This window comes from Sinohyriopsis cumingii, chromosome 3 (genome assembly GCF_028554795.1).
Source record: "Sinohyriopsis cumingii isolate HCF-2022 chromosome 3, ASM2855479v2, whole genome shotgun sequence".
In the NCBI taxonomy this organism is placed as follows: Eukaryota; Metazoa; Mollusca; class Bivalvia; order Unionida; family Unionidae; genus Sinohyriopsis; species Sinohyriopsis cumingii.
This window is the reverse complement of record NC_142963.1, coordinates 126506877-126523041: the sequence shown is the minus strand read 5'-3', so window position 1 is coordinate 126523041 and position 16165 is coordinate 126506877. Positions and strand designations below refer to the sequence as shown.

General features: G+C 35.1%; 1 protein-coding gene across 1 annotated transcript in view; it reads left to right on the top strand.

Moving 5' to 3' along the window:
* The window catches only part of LOC149803800 (uncharacterized), a 94738-nt gene that overhangs the window by 32599 nt on the left and 45974 nt on the right, over positions 1-16165 (top strand). The window contains exons 5-8 of the mRNA XM_089953610.1: positions 8016-8119; positions 8535-8652; positions 12965-13020; positions 13532-13602. Coding sequence (XP_089809736.1) covers positions 8016-8119; positions 8535-8652; positions 12965-13020; positions 13532-13602 — 349 coding nt within the window. The remainder of the gene's footprint in view (positions 1-8015; positions 8120-8534; positions 8653-12964; positions 13021-13531; positions 13603-16165) is intronic.

Genomic DNA, 16165 nt, shown 5'->3' with positions numbered 1-16165 from the left:
CTATGAAAGTATGTGGAAGGAGATAAATTTGCAAATGGTCTGCCATGATAGAGTTTTTGGTGCTTTTGTAGCTAATAATCTATGATGGAATAAATACATAAAATATATCAGTAAAAAAAAAGCTTATTCATTCATGGCTTTTCAGTAGGATAAGACATTTTCTCCTAGAAAGGCACATGAAACTATTTTATCATACTAACACTTACATGCATTGCTACTTTGATTACTATAATACAGTATGAGGTAATTCAAAACTTGCACTTCTTCAAAAGAGCATTCATGCTAATATGAGGTCAAACAGAAAACAGAAAAAAACTTAGCTGACAGGTTCAAAATATTACCTATTAAAGACTGAATGCATTTGAGAGAAGCCAAGTTAATAATCATCAGATATTGAGTATCAGTGTTTCTTTATATTACAATCAAACATAAGCTATCTCACAACAGTGTGCACCTGTGGTCCGTGTCTACTAAACAAATATAAAATTCCAAAACCAAATAAGGAATTATCAGAAAGAAGTTTCTAGTACGAAATTATGTTTAGTTTTATGCCCTTTATGTTTCCTTCTTCCAAACTCAGTATATCCAGTAGCTTCAGAGATGTAATTAAAATGAGAGTAAGAACAACTGTATTTGTATTCATGGATGCCTCTGGGCATAATTATATATATTACCCATCATTTAGCACTAACTACATTTTACATGTATATTGACTTTATGGTTTCACACCTATAAATGAGTGTGTGAAGAAGAGAAAGGAAAGGAAGCTGCTATATACTGTATATGTGTCTGTTTATACATTTATATAAATATGTTCCTTTGTATGAAGGCCTGAGGGTTGATTAGTTTTCTTCAGCCAGTTGTGTTGCTATCTTTAAATAAAGTCATTATTTTTATTATTATGATTATTATTATTATTATTATTATTATTGTTGGTGTTGTTGTACTTGTTATTAGTTAGAAGAGCTTATTTTATTATCCCAGAGTACACAAAAATATGACATTCTTTTATTATTATTATTATTATTATTGTTTTTGTTTTTGTTGCTGTTGTTGTTCTTGTTATTTAGAAGAGCTCATTTTATTATCCTAGAGTACACAGAATATGACATTATTATTATTATTATTATTATTGTTGTTGTTTTTGTTGCTGTTGTTGTTCTTGTTATTTAGAAGAGCTCATTTTATTATCCCAGAGTACTCAGAATATGACATTCTTTTCTAAGACCCAGCAGTTAAAAATGGTAAAAGTAAAAAATGACTGTTAAAATTAAACACATTTATTAGTTGATTGTTTAATCACTTATAAATCCATGTAAAAGGTAATTTTTAATATGTAAGATATTTGTTATCCCTTAAAAGTCCTACATGGGACAGGGAGTACAACACTTTTATATGCCTTTCCTCCATACGCTTGGTTTTGTACTGTAAGTCACAAAATTTCAATGATTTTGCAACATTTGTAAATTTAACATGGATAACAGATTTCCAAAACAATTTTTCATGGCAATTAATTCTGAATATTGTGAAATCTTATTTCTTTGGGTTTAAATTTGTATAAATTTCATGATTGCTACAGGACACTAATTTAAAAGCAGCAAACAAAGTAACATATCTGAGAAAATGATAGAAATCCCTTTACTCATATAAGACATTACTAAGGATATTAGTGCCAACAAAAGTGAGAAAATAATACCCCTGAATATGGAATTGACATTACCATTTCATACAATTAGTATACATTCATTCATGAAAATGTTGTGTCATTTGACTAAATTCACTGCAAGCTGAAAATACTGTGATTTACAGTATTGCATTCCATGTTGATCCCATTTGTCTCTGAAATTGCTTGGGCAGAATTATCTCTGGCTGATGGTGGTGGCGTGCATCGCAGAAAAACAAACTAGTAATGCTTCCCACCTCTCACATTAGAAAATTTAGCAAGTAAAGCAGAATTTGTGATAATTCCTGTGGTCTTTTGGAAAGTAGCTAACAAAACTGCTGGGACACATTCTCTTTTAGCTCAACTGGCCACAGGACAAAGGGAGCGTATGGTATGGTCCTGTTATATCAAACAATTTGTCCAAAATGATGCTAGTTCACCATCAAATATGGCCACCATAATTAAAAATAGAAAAACTTTTCAACAACTTGTCCCTAAAAACCACTGAATAAGAGGGGCCCCTAGTGGTCTAAAGCACTCTCCGTTACTGATCACTGCCATCTCACCTCTGTCTGCGTGGGTTCGAGTCTTAGATTTGGCCAATGTGGGTATGTGAGAAAGCCTGCCAGTAGCTTCACGTGGGTCGGTGGTTCTTTCCGAGGGGTTTTCTCGGGTTCTTCCTCCACCATTAATACTGGCCGCCTTGTATAGCCTATCATGTGCTGAAAAATGGTGTTAATCCCTACAACAACAACAACTGAATAAGATTTAACCAAATTTGGCAGAAAGCCTTCCAGCATTAAATCCTTGCACATTTTTACAGATGATGTTTATTCATTATCAGATATGGCCACCATTACTTAAAAAAGAAAAATGTTTGAAAGACTTCTTCTCAAAACGGCTGAAGAAACTTTGACCAGATTACACAGTAAGCAACCTGGCTTGAAGGTGTTTTAGTTCTGTACAAAATATGCTGATGTGCCATTAAATTTGGCTGCATTTGCTAAATATTAAAAATTAAATTTAATGACTTCTCAGTAACAGACTTTGACCAGATTTGAAAGAAACCAGCATGGGATGAAGGCCTTTCAGTTTTATACAGATGATGCCAAGCTGTTGTCAGTTTGAGCTACAGTACTAAGAATGAAAAATAAATAAACTTAGAGTCTTATTACAAAACTGCACAATAAAATTGGACAAAATTTGACATGAAGCATTCTATCATGAAGACCTTTTATTTTGCACAATTGCTTTACATAATTTCTCAAATAATGAACAGAAATTGACAAAATTTTACATTTCATTATATTCAGCATGAATACAAGACATGCTGAGATATATTAAACATCTAATAAAAGTGAGTTACCTTCCTAAATTTTGTTAAGTCCATAATTTATATATGATTTGTAACATTTTTAGTACACATGCAAAATCATAAAGAAGGCCTACAGTATCTTCTGCCCAGCATTTTACCCACACCACAATAAATCCTCATCTTATATGTAAATTGATATTTATTTATTGTTAACGTTTTGTTTGTGTATTATTATAAAGGCTCAAGTTTGCTTATTTCCCTTATTGTTCTCTCTCCTGAAAGAAATTAATTTTTCCCAGGATTCTTTTGTAAAGCCTTTTTTATTTAGTGTTTGTACCTCCTAAAATTAGCATTTTAAATAGATTTTTTTAACCAGACAAATTAGGAGATATTAATTTCATTCAAATTACTGTTACACATATTGCAGAAGTTCAAGGTCAGTATCAATGAACTTGATGATTTTGCATTCGTTTTTATTTCCATTATTGATATCACTGAAAACATAAGATCATCAGGATCCCCCTTCCATCAAGATACATTATTTTATGCAAAACTCTATAATATAAAAAAATATATTTTCAAGCAAATTTCACTTTCTTCTTCATGACTGAGCTTGCCTACATCATTCGATCTAAAGAGACAATATTTTTCGTCCAGTTTTTTTTATGACTGTTAATTGCTGGTAGATTTACAATACACACATCATAGTATAGGGATTGCCTACTCAATCCGGTAGATGTGGACATATCATAAGGGATTGGGTAAGAGTCCACTACAGATAGATGATGTCCACTTGTTTGTTGGATTTTATAGCCCAGTCTAGTGAAAGTCCATAACAGATTTTATTGGAGCCAGTATTTTATGGCACTCCTTGCAAGTTTTATTATATTTTCTCCACTAGTCAACACACTAAACAGATGGAAGAAACCCTGATGGAATAAACTCATGGCAGGTGTCTGTTTCTTACCTTTACCTGCAAAAACAATTTAATGGTAACATTTGTAGCATTTATCAGTGGCCTAGCTAGGGATACATACAGACCAAGACCTATAAGATAAAAAAAATTGATTTTTTAAATTTCTTGGATATCTTCCCAGCTCTATCCATGATGGATCATACATCAGAAATCTGCCAAACTACAGACTACAATCCTGTTGATTGACTGTATATACATGTACCTGTTAGCATATAGTTATGTGTGTGTGTGTGTGGTGTGTGTGTGATTTGGATTTTTAACATAGCTTTAACAGTTTTTCAGTTATATCGCTACGATGTCTGCAGTGTGACAGTTTATAGTGATGCCTAGCACTGGGGCATCATGTCACAGACATGTAGCATGATGTCCCACCCAGTCACATTATCCTGACACCAGGTCGACCAGTCCTAACACTAACCTCTTAATGCTGAACGCCAAGTGAGGCAGCTGTTAGTACCATTTTTGTAAGTCTTTGGTATGACTCGGCTGGGGAACGAACCCATGATCTCCCGCATCTGAGGCAGATGCTCTAACCGTGAGTCCACTGGAGCAGTCACTATAGTTATGTGGAAATTTACATACTGTTCTGCACTAAGCAGTAACTTTGATATCGTTTTGCAATAAATATTTCATAAAGGTGCATGATAAAAGATAATGGCTGTGCTACAAAAAAGGGGGCCCCAAGTGGCTGAGAGGTCTAAAGCGCTCTCCGTTACGGATCACTGCCATCTCACCTCTGTTTGCATAGGTTCGAGTCTCGGATTCGGCCAATGTGGGTATGTGAGAAAGCTTGCCAGTAGCTTCTTGAGGATCGATGGTTCTTTCCGGGGTTTTCCCTGGTTCTTCCTCCACCATTAATACTGGCCGCCATGTATAGCCTATCGTGTGCTGAAAAATGGTGTTAAACCCTACAACAACAACAACAACAACTTTCTTTAGTCTACATGCATCATTAGGCACTGTCCAAGGTGTGACATTCTTACTTTGTAGTTAGCCACTTTACCTGTTACTTTAGTTTTATGCTTTGAGTCAGCAATGGTCAGACAGGACATTTCCTACCAGCTACTTCTCAGTGTTGCATTGTTGAATGAAAATGTTGTCATAAAACCATCCACCTTAAAACTAAAAAGATGTTACTTTGTGGAAAGCAAATTTGGAATGAGAAACACATTGATGTTTAGTTCTTATTTGTAAGATTGGTTCTTGCATTATATGAAAAACTAAATTATTTTCTCATTTAGAGACCATTTAATTTATATTTACAAAAAGTGTGGGGCCCTGAATGGTCTAAAGTGTTCACCATCATGGATAATTACCATCTCACCTCTGTCTGTGTGGGTTTGAGTCTCGGGCTCGGCCAGTGTGGGTATGTGACAAAGCTTGCCAGTAGCTTCTCATGGATCGGTGGTTCTTTCTGGGGTTTTTCCGGGTCCTTCCTCCACCATTTATACTGGCCACCATGTATAGCCTATCTTGTGCTGAAAAATAGCATTAAACCCTACAACAACAGCAACAGCAACAAAAAGTGTAATGGCTTTGGTTAATGTCTAAACTTCATTCTTTTCTTGAAAAATCAGTATTTGTTGCAAGCCTGGAGTCTCCAGTTGGCTGAATGGTCTAACGCCATTGCCTTTGCAGATCCCTGATATCACATCGGTTCATGTCTTGGCTCAGCCTGTTGGTACGTGTAAAGCTTACTAGTAGCCTTTGATGGGTCTTGGACCACTCCGGTGGCCTAGTGGTTAGAGTGTCTGCCTCGGATGCGGGAGGTCGTGGGTTCGAACCCTGGCCGAGTCATACCAGAGACTTATGAAAATGGTACTAACAGCTGCCTTGCTTGGTACTCAGCATTAAGAGGTTAGTGTTAGGACTGGTCGGCCTGGTGTCAGGATAATGTGACTGGGTGAGACATCATGCTACATGTCTGTGGCATGATGCCCCAGTGCTAGACATCACTATAAAACTGTCACACTGCAGACATCGTGGTGATATGACTGAAAAATTGTTAAAGCTACATTAAAAATCAAATCACATCACATCACATTGATGGGTCTTGGGCTCTTCCTCCACAAATATACTGGCTGCATGTATCACCTGTATGTGCTGAAATAGGGCATTAAACTGACAAAACCAACACATCTCTCAGCCTACCCTCTGTCTAGTTCCTAAGAAAATGTGTTGCAGGGACATTATACATGTGTGTATGTATGTATATATGTATGTGTATGTGTGTGTGTGTCTATATATATATATATATATGTCAGAAGTACTAAAGTACTAACCAGGCTGGACTAGTAGTGGTTGTATTTTTGATACTGCTGTGTATATTTCTTTTTGTGGGAACATGTTACGCATACAATTTAAAAGTGACTGAAACACTAAATCACAGCATTTCTTTCATTTAATAACAATTGAAACCCACTAATACATGGGTGTGTTTTCTTTTTCTTTTTGTTTGAAAGCATAATCTCTCATTAAAATTACCGTAATTAAACTTTGTACATTTTGTGAAGCAACTAGTCCCAGGACTCTTTTCATGGAAATTTATTTTTTAATCTGTCACAATATGCATGTGATTTAGTGGGTGACTCTTTGAATATTAAATGGATGTATTACATGGATTAAATGTACATCTTCAAAAGAGCATTCTATACTGGTTATTGTTGCTTGTCCAACAGGTAAGTTCCATGCAACTGTAGGCATTCACTATTACCAAATAGTGTTACAGCAACTTTGTAATTGGGGCAGTAAAACATTTATCTATGATCCAGACAATCCACCACAACCACTGGATCCTTGGATGGAATCATGGATGGATTAAGTTCAGCATGGGAATGTGTATTTTCTGTATTCCATAATGCATACACTATATATTATCAGGATCTTGGAATAAATAGATTATGATGAGAGACTGTGCATAATAAACATGCATTATCTTTGGAAATATGCTTTATCAGACTACACTAAAATGGGTAAAATCTACATGATGCAAAGGTTGTGATGGTTAACTTAGGGTTATGTTCTTCCTGCTTAGAAAAATGATCAAATGTTAAGTTATGTAATGTAAGTGAGCAATGTCATGCCTATATTTGGCTCATTGTTTTACCTTCCTTTTATTTCACTACCATTTTATCCATCCGTCAGATTTGGGATATAGCATCATGATGCCATGTTCATAGAAAATGTTTCACAGGTTTTGCAGTTGGTAAGTGGGAAGAAGTTAAAGGTTTTCACAACCTAATTTTCTTACTTTAATTAAGTATGTACTTATGCCTTGTACTCTATATTCTTAACGTGCAAAGTTAGAGAAAAAATCTGCTAAAATCTTTTTGTTTAGAGGCTTTATAAGTCATTGGAAAGCGGAGAAAATCTTATAAGTTATTGGAAAGCAGAGAAGATCACCAGTAAAGACTGTACATTTGCCCATTGTAAATGGTCACTCAGTATTTACTTTCATCAAAAATATAAAAAGAAAGGACAATTTTTGATTTATGAAAATATTTTTTTTTACTCCTTTTTATTTATTACTCTTGGAAACATAACACACAAAAGATGAAATCACAGGGAACCTAATCCTTGATTTTGGTTATGGCAGTACTCTTGATTTATCTTGTAAACGTTTGTAATATCAGTCACATTTTAACAAATGTAGCAAGAAAATTAGCTTTCCTAATATAACAAATTTTGACCATCTATTTTTATTTTTTAATACAATTATATAGAATTTAAACAGCTTTCCCATTTATCTTTTATCTTGTACTTCATGTTTACTTTGATTTGGAAGGGTTTAGCTTCCTAGGTTTTGTGCAATTCTTAATTTTTACGTTGTTAGAACTTTTTCATTGGCACCATATATCCATTACTGTGCAGAAGTGCCAGTAAAGACTAATACATACATGCCAAAATATTACTCATGAAGAGACTGTTAAAACATTGACAATCATTTTTCGGCACAATGTTAGTCATAGAATTCTGAATTTACTTAACTTCGAAATGTTTCATTATTTTAAAACATTATGATTTTAATGTTGTAAATATTTCTGGGTTTGTTTACTGTACAGAAGTTGGCTGAGATGGCAAAGATTGTAGAAGTGAGAGAATCAAAACTGGTACAGCTTAGCAAGGAAAACATGGACCTGATGGAGACCAATAATATCCTTAAAAGGTAATGGTAGTTATGCCTTTTTCAGAATTTATTAGTGAGCAATGAAAAAGTTTTTTTTGTGGTTTTTGTCATTCCTAAAAACTGTGAATTTAAAAAAAAATCATGAACATTGTTTTTTTCAGTGGAAACAGTAGATATTCTCTCCTCAATCCATGAATGTATCTACCGATAAAAATGTCATTTTTCAGAAACCATGTGGGTTTTCAGAAAGTCAGATAATACTGACTGCTCAGGCCAATAGGGCCACTGAAATTTTCCAAAATTATTATCTTAATTTGATTGAGAGGTCCTGTTGATTTTCAGCAGGCCTAGTTGATTTTCATGTGAGCTGGCCCTGCTGGCAAATGGAAAAATCTGTTTAAAGTCAACCCTATAACAAAACTTTCTTCTAACTTAACAATACTTTGTCTTGCAGTCAGCTTCAGCATTTGGAAGAAGTCAGAGAGGCAGAGATGGCCGATATTAATGGGGTTACCACAGAGTTCACTCAGAGGATGGCAGAGATGGAGAAAAGACTTCAGGGTGCAATTAGGGTAGGAAAGCTTGTGTTCTGGTTTTTTCAGTTTGTTTTCATTGAGATTTTTGCTTGTTAGCTTAATGGTATTGACTGTCTTTCTTCCATCCATTTTCTGTCAGCATTTGCTTGTTATTACTCTGGAGGCCATTGCTCTACTCTGATTTTGATAGAACTTCCAACACAGAACTTTGAATGAGTTCTGATTAGAGCAGGTGGAGTGATCTTGCAACTGATTGGCAGAGTGTGTTACAGATATGGAGATCACAAGTCTGATTTAATTATGATTCCAAGATCTTCGATTTGTTCAGCAAGATCCATACACATTAATGAGGTGATCTTTCCTCTGATTGATAAAGCTTGTTAACACTCTTCAAGCCCTTTTATCTTCAGATACGTTATTTGATCATGCTACATTAGAAGTACGTCTATGAGAAGATTGGCATCAAACAAGATCTCTCCTTTGATAGAGGAGTTAATGCCAAATCCCGTCAGTTTGTTAGTTAGTAGTTGTACTTCGAATCATGCTAGGTAACATGAGGCCTGGCAAATACCAAACTCACATGTTCCTTTTCATTAGTTGAGCAATTCTTCTCATATCAGGGAGGTATTCTCAAGCTGTATTTCTGTCTATTCTCACTCAGACTTCATCATAGATAAATATTTGTGCTCTTCACTTGTCAAACTTAAATGACAGTAAGCATGTCAGTAGTACTTTAAAGTCAACTCAGTACTCAGCTATTTGACTTTTTATGATTTTTTTATGAATTCTGTCAGGTAATTGTTCTGTTATTACACGTTTTAAGGTTTTGCATGTTATTTTCATAGGCAAATTTAATTTGTTTTTGTGTGTGGTTTATAGTGCGTCCAACCTGACAGTTTACTAATTTCAGCTGTGTATGTCATTGTTTTGCTCTTCTGTTTACTGATGTCAGCACAATGGACAGGTTTAAGTGTGGATTACCAAATGTTTAAGCCACTTAAAGACAGTCATGAAACCTGTAAGATTGTATTGGGTGCAATTTTGGGCCATGATTGTAATGTGTAATTATGCTTGTCTGATGACATTTGGGTATGGTCTTTGCTCAACAAATGATGAGAGAGTTAAGCAAACACTGAAGGATGATCATACCAGAAATATTCTGTTCATGCTGCCTAAATCAGAAGCTTTTCACAGTCCAAGCCCCATCATTGCCTTCGTTGCTACAAATAGAACCAGTCTTAATGGCTTTACTTTTGGGGTCAGAAACAACTCAGTGTAGTCTCCATCAACCCTCTCTTTTGTGTCTGAAGATTCATGCTCACAAACAGCATCTTCCTTTGTTGATCTGACAGTGTCAGGGAAGATTCAGCACATCAATCAAAGAGGATTTCTGATTTTTGCAACCAATGTTTTGTCTGTTCTGCTTAATTCATCATTGGCTACTTGTAAAGTTCCTGCATCCATGATTCTTTTGGTTAAAAGAATTGAACCATTAAAGCAGTCTGGTTGAAATTTCTGATACACATTGTTTTGGGAGGCAGCATCAAAACCCAAGTGTCAACAGACCTTTTTTCCACATCTGTAACTCATCAGATTTCAACTCCTTTTTCAGCTGATGCCAGTTTTGTACACTGATCTGGCTATTGGCAGAGAATTTGTGGGCATGGATATGTTAAAATCTTCCTCTGTATGCTTTGGTTGGAAATCCTTCCATGACACCTAACAACTGCTTTGAAATGTTGTGGCAATAGAATCCATGCTCACCTTATCCTCAGCAGTGTGATCTAAGCCTGTTTCGTTCAGTTGAGAACATTACTGGTCAATAGTCATTCTCTTGTATGGAGTATGTGCTTAACAAAGCAGTGTCTAAGTTGCATCTATTAATTTTCTTCTTTTGGAAATAGATACTTTTCTGTCCATGTCCACTTTCTTGAAACATCACAAATCATTCTAAGGTCACAGCCATTTTCTTCCTGCTGTCTTTTTAATGGTCAGATGGAAGATGTCAGAAAACAGGCCTCCAATGAGGCAAACCTCACACATGTCTTCAATGAGGCAAACCTCACACAGGCCACCAGTGAGGCAAACATCACACAGGTCACCATTGAGGCAAACCTCAAACAGGCCTATTGACCCAGACCCATGGAAATATCATGATTTTAAAAACTTAATAACTTAAAATTTTGAAATGCTCATGATCAAACCCATAGTTCTCATTAGAAACCCATCCTTGATTCAAATTTAAGTTTGGAGACAATCATATGTCCTATGGCATTGATATACATGTGAGTTTAAAACATGTATTTTAAATTTTTCATATAATGAATTAAATGGTAACATTAGTAATGTGTAGTCCAAAGTCAGGTCTGTAAAAGGACTAAAATTCCATCAATAAAATATTGTCTGAATTTTTTCAGTTACAAACAGGAAAAATTAGTTTTTACTAAAGTTTTCAGTGTTATTATCAACCAGTCATGATGAGCCAGACACATCTTAAAATACCAATCCAAGCAGAGACAAATTCATTGCAAGGTCTAGTTGGACCCAATGAAAATGGTGCCTTTTGGACATGCAACATGGCCAACATATCAGCCATTTAAAAATTCTTTTTTTGAATACTTCTTCAGAATGGATAGTCATATCAGCATGGAATTTTCACTAAAAAACTTATTATTAATTATAATAAATTATAAATCAAAATGATGACTATAAGACAAATGATATGGCTGCCATGGTTGTTTTCTTGAAAATCTAGTTATTGACACCTACTTAATAGAATGTCATATCAGCATGAGCTTTTGATAAAAAAGACTTCTTAGGATGGCTTTTTGGTCCTAAATAAAAATGGTGTTGATCTGATATCCAATGTTCCAAATGTTCTGTGGCAACTATTTTGAAAATGTTCTTATTGCTGCTTCTTCTAAATAGAACTTAATATTGACACAGGGTTTTCACTAAAAGACTTGATATTATATTTAGTTGTTCCTAAATGAAAATGTTCACAATCTTACAGCCAGTATGGTTGCCATGGCAGCCAGCTTGAAAATCTTATTGCCACTCATGAATGGATGTGATATTGATATGAGAGATGTTCATGAAAAGACTTGTAATGATCTTAATTGGTCATAAATGAGAATCTTGTTGATTACTTAGTAAAATAGTCATATTAGCTAATTTGAAAATCTTGTTACTGCTTAACTCATTAACCCATGGAGGTTTTTGTCATTTTTGCCTGAAATGCAATTAGGAAACATTTTTGGGGCTATTTCAAAATCATCCAAATACATCGACTTCCAGGAGATTTCCCATTAACCTAATGCCTAATTCTGTTAGAAACATCATTTTTCATTGGATATTTTGCTTGCGCATGAGCAGAAGGGTAAATGTTGGAGTTCTTTCTTTTTCTGGCTTAATGGACCCATCATTTTCTTATCAAGACCACTCTTTATTCCAAATGCCCATCTTATCCTACTTTTTTTGCAAAGGTTCACTTGTCTGTGTGCATTTGAGACCAGTCTGCCTTAGATCTGAGGCCAAAAAGTCTAAAATCTGGACACAAAATTGGATTCAGACCACAGGCGAATTTTGGGTGGAAATTATCAAGTCCAAAAATTTAAGTTTTCCCTCTGTATTTTATAGTGCAACTAGAACGTCCAGATTATTTGGTAGAATTGTAGAGCTACATCTGTCTATCTTTCTATAACACCACCCACTTTAGTGTATCATACATCACCTTGACACTCAGCAGTATGCTACTACCGCCTGACATGTAAATGTGGCACCAAGGGTTAATGAGTTAAGATTATCAGAGATGGTTTCAACATTCATTAGTTAAAACAATGGTACAGTCCTATCATGGATTCCTAGAAATTAATTTTAGCCAGTAGAACATCAGTCCCTTTGACAGGCTATCATACTTTGAGTAGTGCTTTGCACACAAAAAATATTGCTTTAAAGATACAGAAGTTGTAGCTATCTGTCATGGCTGGTTTTCTTGTCGGAGCTGCAATGATTTTTTTCAACACATAGCCAGTTATTGCAACTGACTGAGACATGAGTCACTGCCATAAAATCCAAAGTATTCCACATGCTTATGATGTAGTATAGTGAGACTTGTATTTGAGACTGCAAGATTTAACTAATAATGTCAGTCTGATGTGTCCACTGATAATGGACAGTCAGTTCTGATGTGTCCACTAATAATGGATGGTCAGTTCTGATGTGTCCACCAATAATGGATGGTCCATTCTGATGTGTCCAGTGCTAAATGTAAACTCAGATGAGCACCTTCACAAAAAAGGAAGCAGATGTCTGGTAATGTTTGCAAATTTTATGGTTTCATTCACAGGAAAAAGAAATGTTTAAAAGCCAGGTTCAACAGGCTCAAGAAGAACTTCAAAAAAGGTAATCTTTAACACATTAAATCTGTATGACAAATATATTATGGTTCCATTCATTGCCAATATAATACTAACTGAACTTCTTTTTATTGGCCACATCCGTAAAATGTTGAAAAATGTTTTTGGACCCAATAAAACTTTACTGTACAGGTTTGTCTTAGTTTATTTCATATTAGATGCATCAGCTGCAGCAATCATTATTGGAGATGCAAGAATAGTATTTGTGTATGGAATGCTGTGTGCAAATTTTTGTACACTGTAAACTTCAGTGTTCCACATATCATCCTACTTTGCTTTATATTATCAATGATACTCTTTCATGTCATTTAGCTCAGTTGTTTTGAAAGTTTGGGATTTGGAGAAAAGAAAACATTGGTTTAATAGGCACTTTTTCATTAATTGGCTGAAAGAGTAATTCACATATATGCGATCTGCATTTGCCAACCCAAATTAGATCATGCAGAAACATTTCTTATTTATGATTCCATTGTATGTAGAAGTTTGTATAATTTCAGAGCTCAGGACGCAAGTGCTGCCCAACAGCTTGCAGAGAAAGACCTGCAGATAGCAGAACTAATGCAGGAAGGTAGTAGCATATTTATAACAGGAATTAATTATAATAATTTAATCTTGAATGAGCTGCATAGGCAAGACTACTATAGTCTGACTATACATAACCGTTTGTTTGTACCCCCCCCCTTACTGATTTCAATAATGGAAATATTTAATATGATAAAAAGCACAAGGAACTTATTCAATTCATTCATTGATTTATAATTTCTAAACTGATTGTGAGTAGAGTGTCCCTAACACCATGATCGTCTGCGCGTTTCACGCTTAACGGACATTTTCAGTATAATAGACGGACATGCCCGAGATCCATTTGCATTTCCTGGACAAGTCCATTTCAAGCAAAGGGGGTGTGCATGATTACAGATGTACATTCATATGTGATCTGCTTTCGATATGGACAGTGTCGAATCAAGCAAAGGAAATGAATGACAACAACAAATTTACCTTTCACATGGATTTAACAAGTGGTTTAATTTCTTTGTTCATGTGTGCAGAGGGATATAATTCCAAACTCTCAACGTAATGGTAATTTACGGAATTATCTGGCAGTTACTGAATAGGATGAACTACATCATGTTCTCTGATGGAAATAAACTAGCCCATATTGTACGCAATATCGTGCCGTGTTAGTATGGAAAGTCCGTTAAGCATGAAAGGTACAGGGGATGCCAGTATTAGTGCCATTCTGGTCACAGTCAGGTTTTAAATTATAAATCATTGATTCAGTTGACTCAGTTCTGTGCACTTTTTATCATATTAAACATTTTCATTATTGAAATCATTAGGGGTTACAAACAAACAGGTATGTATAGTCAGACTTTAGAAGCTGTTTTATGCCTTTGTGGGGTATTTTTTCCCTCTCTCTCATTTCAGTATTAGTGCAGAACAAGATGGTGGACCATCATTATGAATGTAGACCTGTAATATGTGCAAATCACCTGATCGTAATATATCTGTAACACACTTGTTGCTTGCAAACCCACCATTCCTAGATCAAGAGGCCCTCTTGGCTTAGTTTAATAACAATCATGCTAAAAGATTGTCTGCTCCATTCAAGGAGAGTCAGATGAAAGTAGTCTTCTGCTGGATATAGAGGTTATACATCCCCTAAATCTAGTGGAACTACATTACAGATTTTATTGCAGCCATAGTGGGTTTTAATGGCAAACCCACCCACCCCTGTATTTAAGCCGCAAGTGAACAAACTAAACAAACAAATGGAAGAAACTCCAGTGCCAACCCAGCCATGGTTGGTGTTAATTTCATATCTTTTCCTTGTGCAAACTGTACAGTGGTAACATTATCTGCAAAAATGAGAGAGGGAGAAATTATGCATTGCAACTTTCAGTTGATGTAACTTGTAGTTTTTTGCTAACTCAAAAAATGACTTCAATCATTAGAGAGTATGCATTTAAATGTGCTGCAGTTATATTTTTCAGAATTCTTCTATTGACAAATTTGGAAATTTTGATACTGATCTTTATCTAGAATAAGTTAATAAGTGAATTGCTGGTAAGAAATGCTTTTTATGTTTAAAAAAGAATTGCTATAATTAATTGGGTTATTAATCTGCTGTTATTGTGCGTTACAGTTATTTTGTGTTTGGTTCTGGATTGAAGGTCAGATGAGCAAACATTGCTGTCCTAATCAAAATGAACACACAGTGTTCAGAATGACTCAAAAATTAATACAAATGGTTCACAATAAAATTAATAAAAAAGTAATTGGGATTTACAGACTTTAAAATCCAAAACCTCTTCTATCTCCAGTGCATAGCAGATGCAGTTCTGCCAGGGTCTTCTGTTCAAAGTCTTTACAAAACCACCTATTAAAACAATCAGTGCAATTAGAGATAGAGATAGTTTGTGTCAAGTTTGTCCTTAATGAAAATGGTACTGATCTTTCATCAAATATGGATGCCTCAGTGGTTGATCTGAAAATCTTGTCACTCAAGAATATCATAGCTGTTTTCAGTACTCAGTGGTTAAAAAGAACAAATGGTCTTATCTTGAATTCCTGGAAATTCTTTTCAAACATGAGAGCATTAGTCTGATAATGCTTGTTAAATCATAATGCAGGCACTTCATCCTAAACACTTTCTGCAGTTATATCCCACTTCCACTTTAATGGTAACTGACAAATAACTGGTTTTAGTACGAGTCCCTCTATCAAAAAGGATACAAGTCTTGTCTGACTTCTGTCTCTGCAAGTAGATGTTGTAGCACTATTATTGTTAAAACACTAAAAGACATGGTTAAGAACTCTTTTTGCTGAGAGGACTGACTTGCAGGGTAGTAGATGTTCTAATGTATTATGATCAGATCAGTATTATTGAAAACAAAAGCACATAGTTGTTTCTAAAAGTCGGTTTGTCTGGAATTGCTGCAAGTTCAGTCATGAACTTAATGGATACATGCATCATGTGGAGTAATGTTCATAAATAGCAACAGCAAATCAAATGACCATTTTAGGATCAATCTCAGTTTTGCATCTTTATCGCAGGATTGCAAGATTCCCACAATTTGTAGCCTAAATCTTGACTTGTACTTTGGTGCACTTTTCATCATCTTGTTTGC